General features: G+C 48.9%; 1 protein-coding gene across 1 annotated transcript in view; it reads left to right on the forward strand.

Annotated features, from left to right (window-relative positions):
• Svop (SV2 related protein) overlaps positions 1–19,534 on the forward strand; it is an 84,796-nt gene that overhangs the window by 41,739 nt on the left and 23,523 nt on the right. The window contains exon 6 of the mRNA XM_077105228.1: positions 1,132–1,256. Coding sequence (XP_076961343.1) covers positions 1,132–1,256 — 125 coding nt within the window. The remainder of the gene's footprint in view (positions 1–1,131; positions 1,257–19,534) is intronic.

Consider the following 19,534-nt stretch of genomic DNA (forward strand, 5'->3'; position numbering starts at 1 on the left):
GAGCTTGACCTAGACGGTACAAGGAACTGGTCAATATTTGCCCCTAATTATAAGTGAGTTTGGATTTACCCTAACATGTTCTAAGCTTTTTCTTATCATCTTTGGCTTTGTGCAGTAAAGTGCGCTTCCCTCTGTTCATAAAGAAGCCCTTGGGTGCAGATTAATACTGAAGCCATCCTCTAGTGACGCAAATATCTTACCTAGTGTCGTCACCGACAATTTGGTTTTCTGAAATGAATGATGTTGTCAAGTTGTTGTGGAAAAAAAGAAAGTAAAACTTCCTTTGCTTTACTTGGAATTTCTTTCTTAGAAAAGCCAGTGTGTGAGCTGTGTGTCCCCCCAGCCCTGTCCCTACGTGACTCCGTGGGAAGGTCCAGGTGCAGATCATTGTTAACAGTCTCACCTATGTGCCAGTTGGGGTGGGCAGGACCTCTGTGATACCATGACACACAGGACGGGTCTGTCCTGTCTCCTGCCTTGTGGAGTTGCTGACACCCTTGGGCCATGATTGGCATAAAATATCAATCAATGGGACAATCAAGAATGGCCACAGTTTTCTCCCTATGCCCTTAAGGATTGATATTACCCATTACAGAGAACCCCAGGCATCTCTTAGCCAACGTGGGTGATGATTCTTCATTGAGATCCTATTTACAGCTTTTTCTGGGGGATGGGTGCTGGGGATGGAAGCCAGGGACTCACAGAAGCTACACCTTGCTCTACCACTGAGCTACACTGCCTTCCCTTATTGGGAGCTTGATTAATATTATTTGAGGGGAATACCAGGGATTGAACTCAGGGGCACTCAACCACTGAGCCCCATCCCCAGCCCTATTTTGCATTTTATTTAGAGACAGGGTCTCACTGAATTGCTTAGCACCTCGCTATTGCTGAGGCTGGCTTTGAACTCGTGATCCTCCTGTCTCAGCCTCCCCAGCCACTGGGATGACAGGTGTGCACCACCGAGCCCGACTATTATCATTTGTGTGTGTGTGTGGTCCTTGGGATCCAACCCAGGGCTCACCTGTGCTAGGCAAGTGCTTACCTCTGAGCTCCAGCCAGAGCTCCTGAGCCCAGGCCACCTGGGCGTGCTGAGAAGCCCTGGTGACCTGGCCTCTTCCTTCTCCACAGGGGCTGAAGATCAGCGTGCTCTGGACCCTCTACTACGGCATCCTCAGTGCTTTTGCGCCTGTGTATAGCTGGATCCTGGTGCTCCGAGGCCTGGTGGGCTTTGGGATCGGAGGGGTCCCCCAGTCGTAAGTAGATACCCAGCTCCACCATCCAGCCGGGTCGCCAGTCAACTGGTCCACTCTCCCCATCCACGGGTTCCGCATCGTGCATTAAAAAACATTTGAAAAAAAAATTGCATGTATATACTGAACATGGACAGACTTTCTCCTTGTCATTGTCACCTAAACAGTAGAGCGTCATAGCCAATGCCATCACATCTACCTCGTATTGGATGTCGTAAGTCATCTGGAGATGACCGGGCGTGGGGGTGCCCACCTGGAAACCCAGCCACTTGGGAGGCTGAGGCAGGAGGATCACAGGTTCAAGGCCAGCCTGGGCAACTTGGTGTAACCTTGTCTCAAGTTAGAAGATCAAAAGGGCTGGGGATATGGACCAGCCGTGAAATGCCCCTGGGTTCAATCCCTGGTAACACACTCACACACACACACACTCATACACACACACATGTGTGTGTTAAAACCATTCCCCACAGAATCCAAGGGACAGCTATAGGTGTGGTCATGGCCTTGGGGGTGGAAGAGATGGCCACAGCAGGGTTACTGATACAGCAATAGAATACCATCATTGTGATGATTGACAGCAACCACACAATCGCTGGAAGGTCACAAAAGTGACATCATAATAAAAAGAACAGATTTGGCATTGTCTGGACATTAGAGTTGACACAGGGGTGCCCAGAGGGTACGTGCTATCGCTTTATAGCCATCTGAGACTCGGAGGGTGAATCCCTTGCCCGGCTGTCACTAAGAACCCGGGTGGTCTGCCTGCAGCACCCAAGCTGGTCACTACCACGAGAGTGGCCCCCTGCCCTTCTGACCTCCTCACGACGGGGCAGGGGACCACTCTGGGGACTGTCTGGTGGTTGCTCTGGAGTTTAAGGTACTGAGAATACTCAGGGTTGTTGGAAGAGGCTACTCTCTCCTGGGGAGTGAGGGAAGGCTTTGCACTCTTGCTGGGCCCAAATCCAGGGGCCAGACAGGGCTTAGCAACTATGGCAAACCTACTGACCAGTGCCATCAATAAAGTTTTACTGGAACACACCGCACTCCTCATTTACCTACTGTCTGTGGCTGTTTGTGTGCCTCAGCAACAGAATCAAATCGTTTCAAAAGCTGAGCTATTTACTGTGTGGCGCGTTACAGAAAAAAGTATGTTGGACACCCACCCCCGTCCCCCCATTCCCTCCAAAAAAATACCCCACAATTATCCAGTATTTCATGTTTACTCTGTGACAGGTGCTGTTTTAAACAATTTGCCCAGATTACCTCTTTTAATCCCTCAATTTTCCCTAAAAGGTAAGATCTCTTAGTAACTGAAAGAACTAAGTTCTCTTAGTAAAAAGGCACAGAGAGGTCAAGAAACTTGGTTCAGATAGCAGCCTAAAGTGGCTAGAGCGTGAACCCAGGTCTTGTAACTCTAGAGTTTGGATGCTGACCATTCTGCTTGCTGCCTTGCTCTGAAGGATGTAAAGGACTGGACATTCAAAAGGGGATTTAGGGAAGGTGTAGAACGTTTTATGTGAAGGGAACTATATGAAAACGTGAAGCCATAACTGTGACTAGGGAAGGCTACTGGCCCAGTTTTTGTTAGCTGCAGGGATGAGAGCTATGAGAATCGAAAGCTGAAGTCAGACAGGTAGGCCAGGGAAGGCTTGCTAAACGCCCTGAATGTTGTCCCAAAGGGATTGACTGGGGGCAGTGGGGAGCCACTGAGTGTTCTTGAGCAGGGGAGGCACTTCAGGACTCCTGATCTAGCAGGGGCAGGTAGGATGAAGGGTGGGGGGTGAGGAATTCTGTCGTTCCACCTTCTTTCTGAAGGAATGAAACCTGGTGTGGCACAGCACGGCATCCACCTCTGGCGACCCCTTGCGTCTCTTGATCAACCTGTTCTATAGCAAAAGCTCATGGTCTCTCCGCGGTCTGGCTGTTCTCTCTTCCTGCGGAGATTGACACAGGATCATTAATAGGATAAACTACAGGCCCTGCTCTTGCTGCTGGTCTTGTAGCTGCCGAGATGCCCATTTTGTCCCCTCCTCTGTCACTCAGTCTAGACTCCCCTCAGCTTTGGCCAGTACCTTCACTGATCGCGATGGTTTACCTGGCGGGGTGACTGAGGCTCCGTGCCTGAGGGGTCAGAGTCCCTGGCCATAACTGTTGCACTTGTTCATTTAGCAACAAAACCAGGCACGGAGCTGAGCAGGGTGGCACATGCCGTAATCCCAGCCGCTCAGGAGGCCGAGGCAGGAGGATTGCGAGTTCAAGACCAGCCTCATCAATTTAGCAAGGCCCTAAGCAACTCAGTGAGACTCTGTCTCCAAATAAAAAATAGAAAGGGCTGGGGAGGCTCAGTGGTTAAGCACCCGTGGGTTCAATTCCTAGTACCCAAAATCAATCAATCAGTCAGTCAAAACTGGGCAGGGAAATGTCCAGCCTCATCACCGTGGTGCCTGGTTGGGATCACTTTCTCTGGCTAGTGAATGGTGACCCTTTTCCTCGCCTGTTCATATCTGGACAAAAGGAGCCCAAGGTCACTGGATGGCGCTGTTGCTTAAAGTCTAAGGACTTTGTGGGGGGGGAGGGGGTGCTGGAGACTGAACCCAGGGGCACTCTACCCTGGCCCTTTTTCATTTTTTAATTTTGAGGCAGGGTCTCATTTAGTTGTTGAGGCTGGCCTTGGACTTGAAATCCTCCTTCCTCGGCCTCCCAAGTCACTGGGATCATAGGCGCGTGCCTCCACACCCAGGTTCTAAAGAGACTGGGGGTGTCCTCTGGAAGAAGCTTTTCCTCCCCGCGAGCCAAGGCCTCTAGACCCCCAGAGCCTAGAAGATGCTCAGATCCCCCAAGTGGGTCACTCGGAATGACGCAGTGAAGGTCAGTCCTACTTTCAACCCCTTCATTTCCAGACCCAAGTGTTCTTTGTCCTGGGAACACAGCCATAAAACGGCCATTGACTTAAGTGTGGACTACGTCTTGGGGGACAGTCCCCTGTCCTCACTGGCACCCAACCCTAACCTAACCCTAGCGTGTCTTCTGAGGCTGCAGGGTGGCATGATCTGTGAAGGACCACTGACTCCGTGGTCACGTGCCAGCCCTGGCATACCCTTTGGGAAAGGTTGGGAGAGACTCTCAGAAGGGTGGTGTCAATTCTGGTCACCCGGTGGGCTCTGCAGCCAGAGTGCTGGGTCCGAATCCTGCTTCTGCCACTTAATAGCTGCTTGACCTTGAAGTCCCTGAACCTTTCTGTGCCTCTGTTTCCTCGTTTTTAACAAGGGGACACAAACGCAGCCACTTCACGGGGTCTCTTAGGATTTTAAATGACAGCATATGTCAAGTAGCCGGCGGGTGGGGGGGGGGGGCAGGGAGAGCGCTCGGCACGTGTTGGCAAGTGGCTCATCTGCTGCAGGCTTTGGTGAGGAGTCCAAGTGTCCCCGGGAGGAGTGACGGATGCAGAGTGTCATCATGTGCAGGAGGGGAGACGCGACCATGTGGACTTAAGACACAAGCAAACCTCTAGGCTCCTCGGGCCGTTGGAGGCGAGAAGGACAGTGAGTGGCCCTGGTCCCCATCTCTCCATTCTTCAGGCCCCTGCTCCAGGGCCGTCCAGACGCCGCGTCTCACATGGTCTCCTGGATCTGGAAGGGGTTTAAAGAACACTGGACCTCAAAGCGGAGGCCGGGAACAGGGCCACCACCATGAACCAGGACTGGCAGGGGCTGGTAGCCAGTGGCCCCACTGCTGGCCCAACTCCAGGACTTCCTGCAGGCGTGGATCAGGAGCCGTGCATCCACTAGGGCACAGCGTTTCCCGGTGGCTGGAAGGGATGTGCACACAGGACAGTCATCGGAGTCCCTTCCCGGGGAGGCTCAGGAATGCAGCAGAAGGGGCCTCCAAAGAGTCACTGGATTTTCTTCCCCGTGTGGAACCACGTGCAGGAAGGTGGGATGAGTGGCTCGCTTTCTGTTTCTTCATACACGTTTCTTGGAAACGGCAAAAAGTGATGAATGGAATCTTTCAATGGTTCGGGAAAGGATGAAGAGGATGCCATCGGCTGAACGGAAATGCCCAGGGCTCTCTGGACGCTTTCCGGCGGGGGGGATTACAGAGGGAGAAGAACTGACGCAAAGAAGGACCATGTCCCCAAACACCAAAGGCGAAGGACCACAGAGGGGAGAGAGAGTCTGGCCTCGGAGTCTGGGAGTGCCCGGGAGGGAGGGAGGGAGGACCCCAGGGGAGTGAAATAAAGGACACAGAGCAGTGGCGAGGGCCTCCCCTGACCAGTAAGGTGAGGGTCTCCAGCTCACCTGCACCTCCAGCCCCCCGAGTCTGCCTCCCTCAGATGACCTAAAGGAAACCGCAGCAACCCACCTCTTCCTGCTCTGCTCACACAGCGTCACCAGCAGCTGGTCGGTCCCCCTTGCTGGGGGGGCAGACCCCCAAATGCAAGATCTCTTTTCACCCCGTGTCCTGAAGCCGAAAAATGAAATTGGAGCTGGGCCCAAAGCCTTCAGCACCCAACGCCTGGAGAAGTGGGGCCCAGCCCCCAGAAGACTTCCCAACCTGCCGGGGTGGGGGTGTCCTGGGTAAAGGGTAAAGGGAATGGGGGGCAGAGGCTGGTGAAGGAGGGGAACCTTCATGTCTCTTCTTGGGATAGGTCGGGATCTCCCGGGACTCGGGCGTCCCCTCTTCTTGCTCTGATGCGTCCTGTCATGGTGGCTGGTCCTTGTGTCACTTAGTATGGAAATTGGATTGTAAGGAGGTTTGAGGTCATTTTGGTGGCCGTTTGGGATCTGGCTGGTGTCAGCTGATGATCATGTAAAGGAACTTCCAGCATCCAGCACCCTCTTTTCAAAGATGAACTCAGGGAGGGGTAGGAGGCAGGCCAGGTGAGGTACATACGCACTGGGTATGTATCCACCCTCAGGGACACTTGACCACTGAGCCCCATCCCCAGCCCTTTTTATATTGTACTTAGAGACAGGATCTCACTGAGTTGCTTAGGGCCTCACTTTTGCTGAGGCTGGCTTTGAACTCAAGATCCTCCTGCCTCAGCCTCCCAAGCCGCTGAGATGACAGGAGTGCGCTATCACACCGGGCTCACTCCCCGTTCTTGAGGTGTGATAAAGGGTGAAGGTCCATCTTCTGTGACTCCTTCAAGCTGAATCTGGGTGTCACCTGGCAGAAGAGTGAAGGTTTCCCCTAGCTCACCTTAAATAAGTCTCATGATCACCGGCTGCAGGCACAGCTATTTTTATCCCCCGAGTCGACATCATTTGTAATTTTATAGACTCCGACTTTCTGCTCCTAACAGAAATCAAACAGTTGAGGATGCGTGGTCCAAAGAGCAGAAGGAGCCACACAGCCATCAGGGGACCCACCAGAGGTAGAAACCAGGCCCTGCCCGGGACAGCCCTTTCAACCTCTTGCGCAGGGAGGACTGGACAGTGGTCTTGGAGCCCGGCTGCCTTTTCTGAGAGCCCATGTGACCCTGGTGCTTCATAAAATGGACAGGCCACGTGGGATGTCCTTCACTGGGTCTGGGCAGCCGAAGCAGATTATTACCTTAAAAATAGAAACCGGATTCTCAGTCCTAGAATAGGAAGGGCCTTATAAACCAGAGGGCAGAGCCGAGACAGGGAGGCAAACCAACGTCTTGGAAATGGGAAGGGGGACCCCTCCCAAGGGCCAGGGAACGAGCCCCCGCCGAGTGACATTGCCAGCTTTAAAGTCTCGGGTACTAATGATCTCACCTGTTGAGATGTGTCGCGGCGCAGGTGACAGCTGTACTCACTGCTGCAGAGGGTCCTCCCGTGGGCGGGTAAGAGGTCCAAGGCAGTTTGATCACAAGGGTAACAGGTGGATGCTGGGCTGGGCTTATTCCTCCTTTGCCTGAGCGCCATCGCGGGTCACCTGGTTATCAGAAGTACCTTTGTACATGGTCACGTGGCCTGTGTGCCAACTCGTGGTCTGGTGCGGTCTCTTTTGAGAGTTATTTTCAGGCAGTCATGAAAGAATCCTTCCTTTACATCTCCTTGGCTCTGTTTATCTTGTAAGGTTGACACAGGTGACTGCAGTTTGGTTTTGCTACCTCTGTACATTCCCTCCTTTCTGTCCCTGTAAACCTTGCTGAGTAGCCATCCCCTGGTCTCATCCCCTGGTCTCGTTTTTATTGTCCCTTGTCGCCAGGCTGGACTTGCCCCAGTCGGTCGGTCATTGGTCCCATCTGGTCCCACATTAGAGGAGAAGTGACAGAGGATTAGGGATCAGCGTCCAGCGCCCCCCTTTGTTATGTTCAATCCCATCCTTTGGTAGGGCAGCAGCTCAGAACACGGAGTCCTGTTCTTTTCTTCGTTGTTCTCCTGAGGAATTTTGAGAAGCAACAGGTATGGAGTTTTAAAAGGAAAATTGCAAAGTGAAATTTACAAGCGCCAAACAGATTCAGTTTGTGTGTTAGATTTGAACCAAGAAACCTGATCCTTTTACAGTAATACCAAACTTTTTGCCAGAGATACCCCAAGAAGGACCACTTTGTTTGTAAGACGAGTTCAGCTTTGTGAGAAAACTATATTTAAGAGTGCTTGGGGGGCTGGGGATGTGGCTCAAGTGGTAGCACGCTCGCCTGGCATGCGTGCGGCTTGGGTTCGATTTTCAGTACCACGTACAAACAAAGGTGTTGTATCCACCGATAACTAAAAAATAAATATTAAAAAATTCTCTCTCTCTCTCTCTCTCTCTCTCTCTCTCTCTCTCTCTCTCCTCTCTCACTCTCTCTTTAAAAAAAAAAAAAAAAAAAAGAGTGCTTGGGGCTGGGGCTGGGGCTGGCGCTCAGTGGCAGAGCACTGGCCTCCCTTGTGTGAGGCACTGGGTTCGATCCTCAACACCACATAAAAATAAGTAAACAAAATAAAGGTATTGTGTCCAACAACAACTAAAAAATAAATATTCTTTTAAAAAGACTTTAAAAACAAGTAGATGCGGGGCTGGGGATGTGGCTCAAGCAGTAGCGCACTCGCCTGGCATGCGTGCGGCCCGGGTTCGATCCTCAGCACCACATGCAAACAAAGATGTTGTGTCCGCCAAAAACTGAAAAATAAATATTAAAATTCTCTCTCTCTCTCTCTCTTTAAAAAACAAACAAAAAAACAAGTAGATGCTTTAGCAAACCATGACACTTTAAGACTGTTTCCCTAAGTAATCAAAACCCCAATAAAGTCAGCAGAAAACGTAAAAAATTACCTTCGTAAAATGCAAGATCTCAGTTTTTGTGAATTTTACCAAAAGTAAATAAATATTTTAAGAAAACCTTGTTGCTTTAGACATTAATTTGATTGTGAGGTTGGGTGTGGTGGCTCACACCTGTAACCCTCATGACTCTGGAGACTGAAGAAGGAGGATCACAAGTTCAAGACCACTCTCAGCAACTTAGTAACACCTTCTCTCAAAATAGAGACTAGAAAGGGCTGGGGATAGAGTTCAGAGGGAGAGCACCGCTGCCTTTAATCCATAGCCAGAAAAGAAAAGAAAGTAGAGTCTGGTTTTATATCAGTGCATTTAATTTGATTAACTTTAATTAATTAGTTGATTTTTTGGTAGTGAGGATTGAACCCAGTGGCACATTACTGCTGAGTTATATCCCAACCCCTGTTTAAATTTCTACTTAATTTTGGTGGTTAAGATTCAACCCAGGGTGCTTTACCACTGAGCCACATCCCTAGCCCTTTTATTTTTATTTTTTTTTACATTTGTTTAGTTGTAGATGAACACACAGTATCTTTGTTTTTATGTGGTGCTGAGGACTAAACCCAGTGCCTCACACATGCTAGGTGAGCACTCTACCACTGAGCTACAGCCTCAGACCCTCTCTGGCCCTTTTGTAAGACAGGATCTCACTGAGTTCCTGAGGCCATGACCTTGAAGGAGACCCTCCTGCCTCAGCCTCCTAGATCACTGGGATTACAAGGATGCCCCACCATGCCCAGCTTAAATTTTAATCTTAGAAAAGCCTATAAATAATTTTTTAAATATTTTTTCTTAGTCATAGATGGACACAATATCTTTATTTATTTGTTTTTATGTGATGCTGAGATTTGAACCCAGTGCCTCACACATGCTAGGCAAGCGCTCTACCACTGAGCTACAACCTCAGCCCCTAAATATTTTTTCATAGTTTTAGCCAACTCAACCAAACTGAACTTTCTTTAAAAACATTTGTCCTTCACAAAACAAATCTTGTTTAACCTTTTACTATTTTGCCTTGGCTTTCTTTTTTTCTGTTTTGGGATAAAAATCTGATTTTACCTTGCAAAATCCTATCTCCTCCAAATGCATTTTCTTTTCTTCTTAATCTTTCTTAACAAAAAAATCCTCAATTTACAACTTTTTTTGTCTGTCTTTCTTCCCTGGTTGCTAGCTTGTTCCTACTTTGTTTTCTTCCTTAGGTTTTTCATTTTGAAACAGTACTTACAAAACGTCTGAATACAGATGAAATTAACATTTTTCTCAATAAAATACTTTTCTTAAAAATAATGTTTCATCAACTTGGGCCTGGGGACTCCCTCTTGTAAACTCAGCAACTTGGGAGGCTGAGCCAGGAGGATATCAAGTTTGAGGCCAGTCTCAGCAACTTAGCGAGGCCCTAAGCAACTTAATGAGACCCTGTCTCCCAATAAAATATAAAAAAGACCAGGGATGTGGCTCAGTGATAAAGCACCCTGGGTTCCATCCCCAGTACTAAAATCATAATACTAATAATTTTTTTCATCAAAACACAGATTACTTAGTGATCTTACTTTCAGTGAGGACCCTGAAAGAAAGCAGGCTTGAACTCTTTTTAGTTTATCTTTCTGTGTGTGGGGGAGGCGGGGGGACGGAGGATCTGACCCAGGGCCCCCTGCATGCTAGGCTGACACTCTACCACTGAGCTCCATCCCCAGCCTTTTTCTATTTCTTATTTAGAGGCAAGGTCTTGCTAAGTTGCCCAGGCTGGCCTCGAATTAGAGATCCTCCTGCCTCGGCCCCCTGAATAATTGGGGTTACATGAGTGAGCCTCTGGGCCTAGGTCTTAAACACTTTCTCACATACCAACATGGTATTCCTCACCTTTTTTTTTTTTTAACTGGTGCGTAATCGTGGCACATACTGATGGGATTGTTGTTACATACTCACACATGCACACACCATATAATCATGTAATCTGATCACTATCGCTCCCCAGAACTCCCCCTCCCTCTCCACCTGCCACCCCCTGTTCCCTCTCCTCTACTCATCTCCCTTTGAGATCTGCCCCCACCTTTCTTTTCCTTTTTCTTCCCTATCTTAGAGAAAACACAGACCCTGGACCTTCTGAGTCTGACTTGTTTCCCTTAATGCAATGGCTGCTAGTTCCAGCCACTTTCCTCTGCAAAACACTATGATCTCATTTTTATTTATGGCTGAATAAAACTCCATTGTGTGCCCATACCCCATGTTCTCTACCCGTTCATACGTCGATGGACCCCTAGTCTGGTTGCTCTTGTGAATTGTGCTGCTATAAACGTGGGTCTGCAGGTGTCACTAGAGTTCAATGACTTCATTTCTGCAGGATGGGGTACAGTTGGGTCAGGAGGTGGTTACATGCCTAACCCTTTGGGGAGCCTCCCTACTGATTTCCACCGCGGTTGTACTAACTTACAGTCCCACTGAGAGTGCAAATGGGCTCCTTTCTCTCCACGTCCTCGCCAGCACTTATGATCACTCGTTTTTTGATGACCGCCATTCCCGCCAATATGAGATGAAATCTCAGTGTAGTTTGGATCTGAATCTGATTGCTAATGATGTTGAATCCTTTTCATGTATTTGTTGGCTATTTGTGCTTTTGAAAAAGTGTCTGTTTAATTTATTTTCCCCTTTATTAATAGGGTTGTTGATTTTTTCGGTGTAACGTTTCTTTGAGTTCTTTATTTATTCTAGATATCAATCCTGTTAGAAGAGGAGCTGGCAGAGATTCTCTCCCATTGTGTGTGTTCTTTACCTTTCTAGTTGTTCCCTTGGTGGTGTACAAGTTTTTAATTGGACGCTGTCCCTCTGGTTAACTCTTGGCGTTATTTCCTGAGCTTTAGGGGTCCTATCGAGAAAGCCGTGCCCTGTACCTAAAGCTGGAGTGTTGAGCCTGGGTTTTCTTCTTGGACTTGCATAGTTTCTGGTATAAGTTGGAACTTTCAGACCCATTCTGAGTTGGCTTTTGTGCAGGGTGAGAGAGAAGCGTCCAGATTCCCTTTTTCTACATGATAACTGCGGAACCAGGTTTCCCAGCACCCTTTGTTACAAAGGCTGTTTTTCCTCCAGAGTCTGTTTGGGTGTCTTTGTCTAGGATCAGTTGGCGGTGTCCGTGTGGGCTGGTCTCCTGTCTTCTGTTCCTCATCCTGGGTCTCCGTGTCTGTTTTTTATGCTGGTGCCACACAGTTCATGTTACCATAGCTCTGGGGCATAATTGCTTTGGATATTCTGGGTCATTTATTCTTCCAAATGAATTTATATATATATATATATATTTAAAATTTTAAATTATATACACATATATATTTTTAGTTGTTGATGGACCTTTATTTTATTCATTTATTCATATGTGGTGCTGAGAATCAAACCCCATGCCTCACACATGCTAGGCAAGCGCTCTACTACCGAGCCACGTCCCCAGCCCATTCTAATGAATTTTAGGACTGTTTTTCTAGTTCTGTGAAGGATGTCGTTGGTATTTTGATGGGGGTTGCATTGAATCTGTATCCATATCAACATCTTATGAAACATATTTAATAAATACAAACATAACACACACACACACACACACACACATATTCCTCTTTTGGACTTTAAGAAGCCAAGAGTACTTGAATTTGTATTTAGCAATTGATGTAAAGACATCCATACTAAATGCTGAAAAGTATTTTAACTTACAAATTACTCAGATGTTTATTTCTACTACATATGTTTATAAATACTTGTTTTATATACTTACCGGATTTATTCATGAAAACTGAGATATCAGACAGCATAGTCAACACTTTTAAATTGTTTTTTTTTTTTTTTTTTTTGTCAAAAGAAAAATGCCTGTCGTCCTAGCAGCTGGGGAGGCTGAGGGAAGAGGATCACAAGTTCACAGCCAGCCTCAGCAACTTAGGGAGGCACTAAGCAACTCCGTGAGGCCCTGTCTCTAAATAAAATACAAAATAGGGCTGGGGATGTGGCTCAGGGGTCGAGTGCCCCCGAGTTCAATCCCTGGTACCAAAAAAGAAAAAGAAAAACGCTAACAGTTTTTGTACTGGAAACATAGAAAGCAATGATCATTCCATTTTAAACATCTCACAGAAATAACCCTAACCTGATTGGCCAATGACTGAGGCAAAATGCATGCTTACAATTCTGAAGACATCTTTATTTTTATCTTGCCAATAAATTTAAATGAACTATTTGTGAGATTGACTTACATTAAACTTCCTACAGATTTAAGGGCAGGACACGGGCCAAAAACCCATCCTTGCTGACTGCATCTGCAGTTATCTTAGAGATTATCTTCAGGTGTTTGTACAAGAAGTTTTTAAGTCAGGCAAGCTGATAAAACAAGAGCATCAACTTAAACATGCAGAACCCCAAGGTGAATTCACCAGGGAAAGGCTGTAAGATGTTATCATGAGCTCGTTAAGAAAGTGCAGGAGAGCCAGGTGGGGTGGCACACACCTGTCATCCCAGAGGCTCCGGAGGCTGAGGCAGGAGGATTGCAGGTTCAAGGTCAGCCTCAACAACTTAGTGAGGCCCTGAGCAACTTAGTGAGACGCTGTCTCAAAATAAAAAATGGGCTAGGGGTGTGACTCAGTGGTTAAGCCCTGCTGGGTTTAATCCCTTATAATCCCCCACCTCCCCCAAAAAAAGTGCAGGAGAAAACTCTGCCCAAAAAAACCCAGAGTGGTTGCCAGGATTCCCACTGAATCTACTACTCGGCAGCTTATACTGATGGTTTGGTTTTGGTTTGGGGTTTCGTGGTACTGGGGATGGAACCCAGGGGCGCTTTACCACAAAGCTACATCCCCAGCCCTCTTTATTTATTATTTTGAGACAGGGTCTCACCAAGTTGCTGAGGCTGGCCTCGAACTTGGGCTCCTCCTGACTCAGCCTTCTGAGGAGCGGGGGATTACAGGTGTGGGCCGCTTTGCGTGGCTGCTGATGGGTTTTGGTTGAATTCTGTCCAGCGCTCTCTCCGGGACCCCTTTTGTGAGAGGCTGGTGGGGTGGCTGGAGCAGGAGTGGATGGCCGCGAGAGGCTTTGGGTCGCGATGGGCTGCTCGTGGGCCTTCCTTCCCAGAGCGTCACCAATGGGCCCAAAACTGAACCCGGAGGAAGGCTGGGTAGCTGGAGGTGCAGAGGGGCCACTTCCTGTGAAGGTCCTTCCAACCCAGGAAAAGGGTGTGCTCTTCTGATGCGGTTCCCTCAGAGGCCACCTGACACTCTGGGTCAGTCACCCTGACAGCTCCATGTAGACCTGAGTCACCTTGGGTCACCCAAAATGGGCTGGAGGGAGAAACCGTCTCTTTTCCTTTGGAGTCTGGGGACCCTCGAGCCGATGGCTTTGTCATAGAACTGTTGCTGAAGCCATCGAGTCCCCTAGTGTCTGTGCAATCAGCTGTCATCGCCACAAACTCGTGGCCCAGTGCGTCGAAGCGAGAGCACCAAGAGAGAGGGGGCCCACCTCCACAACGCAGGTGGCTCTCACGTCCCCAGGGGGAGCCCCCAAGGTCTGTCCCCACAGCAGAATGACACGCAGGCGGGAAACACCTGAGATGTGCCCACAGGAAACCCGGGGGTCCTGTCAGAGGGCCAGGCAGCTCTCCGTCCTCTCTCGGCCGATCCTGGGGGGCAGCTGGGCCAGGCAGGCCCTGCCCCTCCTTCATCCCAGTCCACCCCCAGGACGGGGCTGTGCTCAGGACAGAACCTCCACCTTGTGTCCCCTGCTGCATGACCCTGGGTCTGGACAGGTGTCCCCAACCTACTCGCCCCAGGGGGTCCTTCCTCGGCACATACCCTGACCCCTCCTTGGCTGTCGGGAATCGCTCAGATCTATCCGAGTCCTGTCCTGGGTCCTCCATTGGAGGAGGGAGGATGTGGCCTCCGTGGGGTCGCAGGGACCCGTCAGTTAGTCCCATCGCGGTTGCCATCTTATTACCAAGAACTTGTTGGTCATCACAGGCGTCTGACACCAGGTGTGCGTGGATCCCCAGCCCATCAAGTGACGAGGCTGCGTCAGTGGGCTCCAGTTGGGTGCCCTCCCATTCAGTTCGATTCATTTCCGACCCTCTCTACCTGGGGACGGACTGCCCCCCTCTCCATTTCAGATGCCAGGCACGAGCCCCAGGCTCTTTTTTTTTTTGGAACTGAAGATTGAACCCAATCCTGAGCCACCTCCCTAACCCTTTTTATGTTTGGTGTTGTGTGTTTGTTTTGTTTTTTAAGATCTCATTAAGTTGCTGAGGCTGGACTCCAACTTGCGATCCTCCTGCCTCAGCCTCCCAGGTTGCTGGGCTGACAGGCGTGTGCCACCGTGCCTGGCAACACCAGGTTCTTTTACCTGTGCTTCTGACCCACTGCCTGTAAACTGGGGTTCCCACAACCCCCTCCTTGGTTCGCTTGGTTTGCTAGAGCGACTCACAGACCTCGAGGAAACCCGTGGATTTAGCAGTTCATTGTAAAAGACTTACAGAGGACACTGAGGAGGCCCAGAGGGAAGAGGCGCAGAGGACCAGGTGTGGAGGCCGGGGAGAGGGGCTCTGGGCTCTCTCCAGGTGCCACCCCAGGAATCCGCACAGGTTTGGCCAGCTGACCCTGTCCCCTAGGGCTTTCAGGAGGCCTTATTACAGGAGCATGATGGATGGATCTTTGGCCACTGCCGATCAGTCGGACCTCCCAACTCTCTCCCTCCCTGGAGGTCGAGGAGTGACAGGGTGAGGCTGAAAGTCCCAGCCTCTAATCCACTAGGTCTTTCCAGTGACCAGCCCCCGCCTGGAGGCTCCCTTGGGGCAGCCAGCCATCATTCAACTCAGCAGCCTAGAAAAAGACACAAGCTTTGCTGATTCCAAGATCTGAGGAATGTCTGCCAGGACACAGGAGGAGGCCAGAGGCGTGGTTTGCAATAGCACGCTTCCCATTTAGCTGTTCATGTACTGGAACTATTTTAGCCCTTCTGTTCGTTTATTGAGCTATTACTACATTCCTGGGACGGAATCGTGTATTGTAAGATACACCATTCAAAAACTCACTTTCACTTAATAGACAGAGATATTATTTCCATTTTACAGGCAAGAAAAACGGGAACTTCAAAGGAGTAACAGAGCCAAGGTCACACAGCTAGTAAGTGGCAGAGCATAGCTTTAAATATTGCTTGACCCACAAAACCTATTTTCAATCAATCTCTCTCTCTCTCTCTCTCTCTCAATCTCTTTCTCTCTCTCCCTCAATCTCTTTCTCTCTCTCCTTTTTTTTTTTTTGTATTGGGGATTGAACCCACAGGCACTTTACCACTGAGCTATGTCCCCAGCCCTTTTTAATTTTATTTTGAGACAGGGTCTCATTAAGTGGTTGAGGCTGGCCTCAAACTTGTGATCTTCCTGCCTCAGCCTCCTGAGTCACTGGGATCAACCTATTCTCTTAACTGCTCTTCTAGATGCCTCTTTCATCTGTGAGGAGGGCAAATAAGAACTGTAAACAAAATTACAGAAGATATATTTAGGTACCCAAGAGACCCCTGGCTCCCGTGCACTTTAACTAGTCATTTGCATAAAAAATAATTATGTCTTAATTAGAGAGTGTTCTTGTCTAGTTATAAAAAATTGGCTCCCCTAAGTTCATTAAGCATTTAGTTGAAGATATTCAGTTGAAATTAAATGTAATTAAGCGTTTCCGTAATTTAAATAGCCTTCCCCAATATCAGCTCCTCATAAAACCAGATGGATAAGATATTCTGAATATATATATCTTAAAGCCCAACAACCAGAAGTCTTTATAACTTCATTAGTCTGTTTTCTGTTGCAAGAACACAGCACCACAGGCTGGGTGAGTTATAAAGGAAGGAGGTTTGTTTGGGCTCATAGTTCAGGTCCAAGCTAAAGGGTTGTGTCTGGTGGTGGCTAGAAGATTCCCAAGGTGATTCCCAAGGTGGAGACGGGGACACGGGTGTGTGTCCTCTGGCCTCTCTCCCTATCAAGCCACCAGGATTCAATCATGGGTGCCCACCCTGTTGACTTGATCTGATCCCAGGCACCTCCCAGAGGCCCCCGCCCCCCGGCCCGTGGACACCACTGTTGAAATTAGTTTCTGTCCTCGTCATACCTCATGTTTTTCATAAGAATGACAATAGCATTAATAGTCCTGATGCCAACAGTGATGATGACAGGTGCTGGTCACGTGCTGGCCACCAACCGGGCATTCTCCCACATCCTCATGTATGAGAATGCAGGCTCAGAGCTCAGACGTAGAAGCAAGTTCAAGGCCAGCCCAGGCTCAAGGTGGGAAAACTAGACCCTTTTCCCCTCCACCGCTGGGGATGGAACCCAGGGCCTGGCACCTGGTAGGCAAGTGTCCCACCACTGAGCCACGTCCTGGCCTTGACAGAGACTTGATGCAAAGAGTCACAAAGTCACACTGCATAGTGGCACAGAGGAGACACCAGGACAACTTAGCAAGCCAGGGGCAACTGGATTCAAATCCAGATCTGTCCAGTGCCAAAGCGCTGACGGCGGTGAGCAAGTCCTGCCCGGGGCTGGAGAGCGCGCCGTCAGAAGGTCACGTTTAGGATGCAAATACGTGGACTTTCTGTGCATGGAGGAGCATCAGCAGGGGATCAACGTTCATTCGAGCAAGGGAGAGAAATATTATGGATTGTTCTCCTTACAAACAATACATTTTAGAAAATTTAGAAATGCAAATAAGCATCAGAAAATGATAATCCCCTTAATTGCAAGTATCTTCTCATGAAAGTAAGCAAAATGCAGGTGGGTGGGTGGGCTGTGGTGTTTTGTGTCCAGCAGAGGGCGCCGTGTGGCCCAGCAGAGCGCCGTTTCTGGAAGTGACTGCGCTGGGAAACCGGCAGCTACTGGCGTCCGGCTCGGGTGGGAGCTGCTCTTGCAGATGAGGGATCCCGGGGCTGAGGGCGCGGTTCAGGGATGGGATGCGTGATGAGCATGCGCAAGGCCCGGTAGCCGGGCGCCGTGGTGCAGGCACGTCTATAATCCCAGCTGCTTGGGAGACTGGGCAGGAGGATCGCGAGTTCAAAGCCAGCCTCAGCAATTTAGGAAAGCCCTGAGCAACTCAGACTCTGTTTCAAAATAAAAATATAGAAAGGGTGGGGATGTATGTGGCTCAGTGGTTAAGCGCCCCCTGGGTTCAATCCCTGGTCCAGGAAAAAAAAAAAAAAAATCCAGGTAGCTGCCCACCTGTTGGACCTTGACATCTGCCTCCCAGTTTCATGTGAACCCGTCCTTGCTCTGTTCTTTCCACCAAAGAAGGAAATGGCAAGTCTCTGATTGCCCGGGGCCGTGCGGAAATCTCAGGCCGGAGTCCTTTCATCTGTCCTGTGGGCGTCCTCATGGCCACAGTTTGGAGGGAGATCAAACAGCTCGTTTCCATGATGCACGGCTATAAATACAACATCCCGAATGTGGGGCGCAACAATGATAGGAAAAGCTGTTCCTTGTGACCTAAGTTACAAAAACAACAACAAAATCGGAAATGACTTCTGTACGAAGCCGATGGGGGGAGTGGGTCAGTAAACGGTGACATCAGTTCCAAGGTGGGGAAGTGTGCAGCCTCCTGGAGCCCGCAGTAAGGGACCCAGGTGTGGCTCGGTGGCAGAGCGCTTGCCTGGGTGCTCCAGCCTCCTGCGTTCCCTGCCCAGCACTGAAATGACAGGAATAGGGAAAGAGTCCCAAATTCTCGTGAAAGCCGACCCCGACACAGAGGGCTCAGGAGCAAGCAGTTCCCTTGGATTCTGCCACACAGACTCCAGATGGGCCCTCTGAAGGGGTGACGGAGGGAACTCCCTGAGGATGGCTGCTGGGATGTCAATTCTCGGGGCACTGCTGGCCTGCCCCGCAGGCTGGCAAAATAGGCTTTAAGGACCAGAGAGAAAGTTCTCAGGAAGGAGCGGCAGGGATGGGCAGTTGGAATTTGGGCCGGCAAATGTGGAACTGGTTAAGAATGGGATGTCGGAGCACCGGATGTGGAGGCGCAGGCCTGAGATCCCAGCTCCTCGGGAGGCTGAGGCAGGAGGATTGCAAGATCAAGGCCAGCCTCAGCAATTTAACAAAGCCCCTACTAAGCAACTTAGTGAGTCACTGTCTCAAAATAAAAAAATAAAAAGGGCTGAGGTTGTAGCTCAGTGGTAAAGTGTCCCTGGGTTCATCCCCAGTATCCCAAAGACTTTATGCTAGAGGTCATCAAAACAGATCCTCGATATCATTTTTGCCTCGTTGGTAGTTCGGCGTTAATTTGATGAGGAAAGGTGAAATGTTTCTCTTTTTTTTAATTATTGATTTTTTAAAAAAATAACATAAGCACACCACTTGGAAAATAGAATAAAATTTCTAAGGAGTCATACAGGATAAACATTGCAATCTGTTAAACTTGTTCTCAATTCTTAGAGCTCAAGTAAATGAGATTCACCCTGGTTTCTGTTAAGAGAGGTCCTAGAACGAATAGAAATTGGAACAATTTGGGATAGTAATATATTTCAAAAGTCTTAAAAATAAGTACATCCGCTGATTCAAATTCTGTTTAGGGGCCAGGCACAGTAGTGTACACCTGTCATCTCTGCAGCTCAGGAGGCTGAGGCAGGAGGATCCCAAGTTCAAAGCCAGCCTCAGAAACTTAGTGAAGCCCTAAGCAACTTAGCGAGACCCTGACTCAAAAAAAAAAAAAAAAAAAAAAAAACATAATAAGGGCTGGGGATGTAGCTCAGTGGTAGAGCACTCCTGGGTTCCATCCCCAATACCAGAAAATAAATTTAAAAAATTAATAATTGGGTTCATTTTTTTAAATTGGAGTCTTGATATGATGCCCAGGCTAGTCTCACACTTGTGGGCTAAAGCTCTCCAGATGTCTGATCCTCCTGTCTCAGCCTCCCAGGTGACTGGGACTATGGGTATGTGCTACCACACCTGGCATAAATTCTTTTTCTTTTCTTTCTTTTCTTTTTTCTTTCTTTCTTTTTTTTTTGTACTGGAGATGGAGCCCAGGGGCACTATATTACTGATCTGCATCACCAGTCCT

The sequence above is a fragment of the Callospermophilus lateralis genome, chromosome 1, assembly GCF_048772815.1.
Source record: "Callospermophilus lateralis isolate mCalLat2 chromosome 1, mCalLat2.hap1, whole genome shotgun sequence".
Lineage (NCBI taxonomy): Eukaryota > Metazoa > Chordata > Mammalia > Rodentia > Sciuridae > Callospermophilus > Callospermophilus lateralis.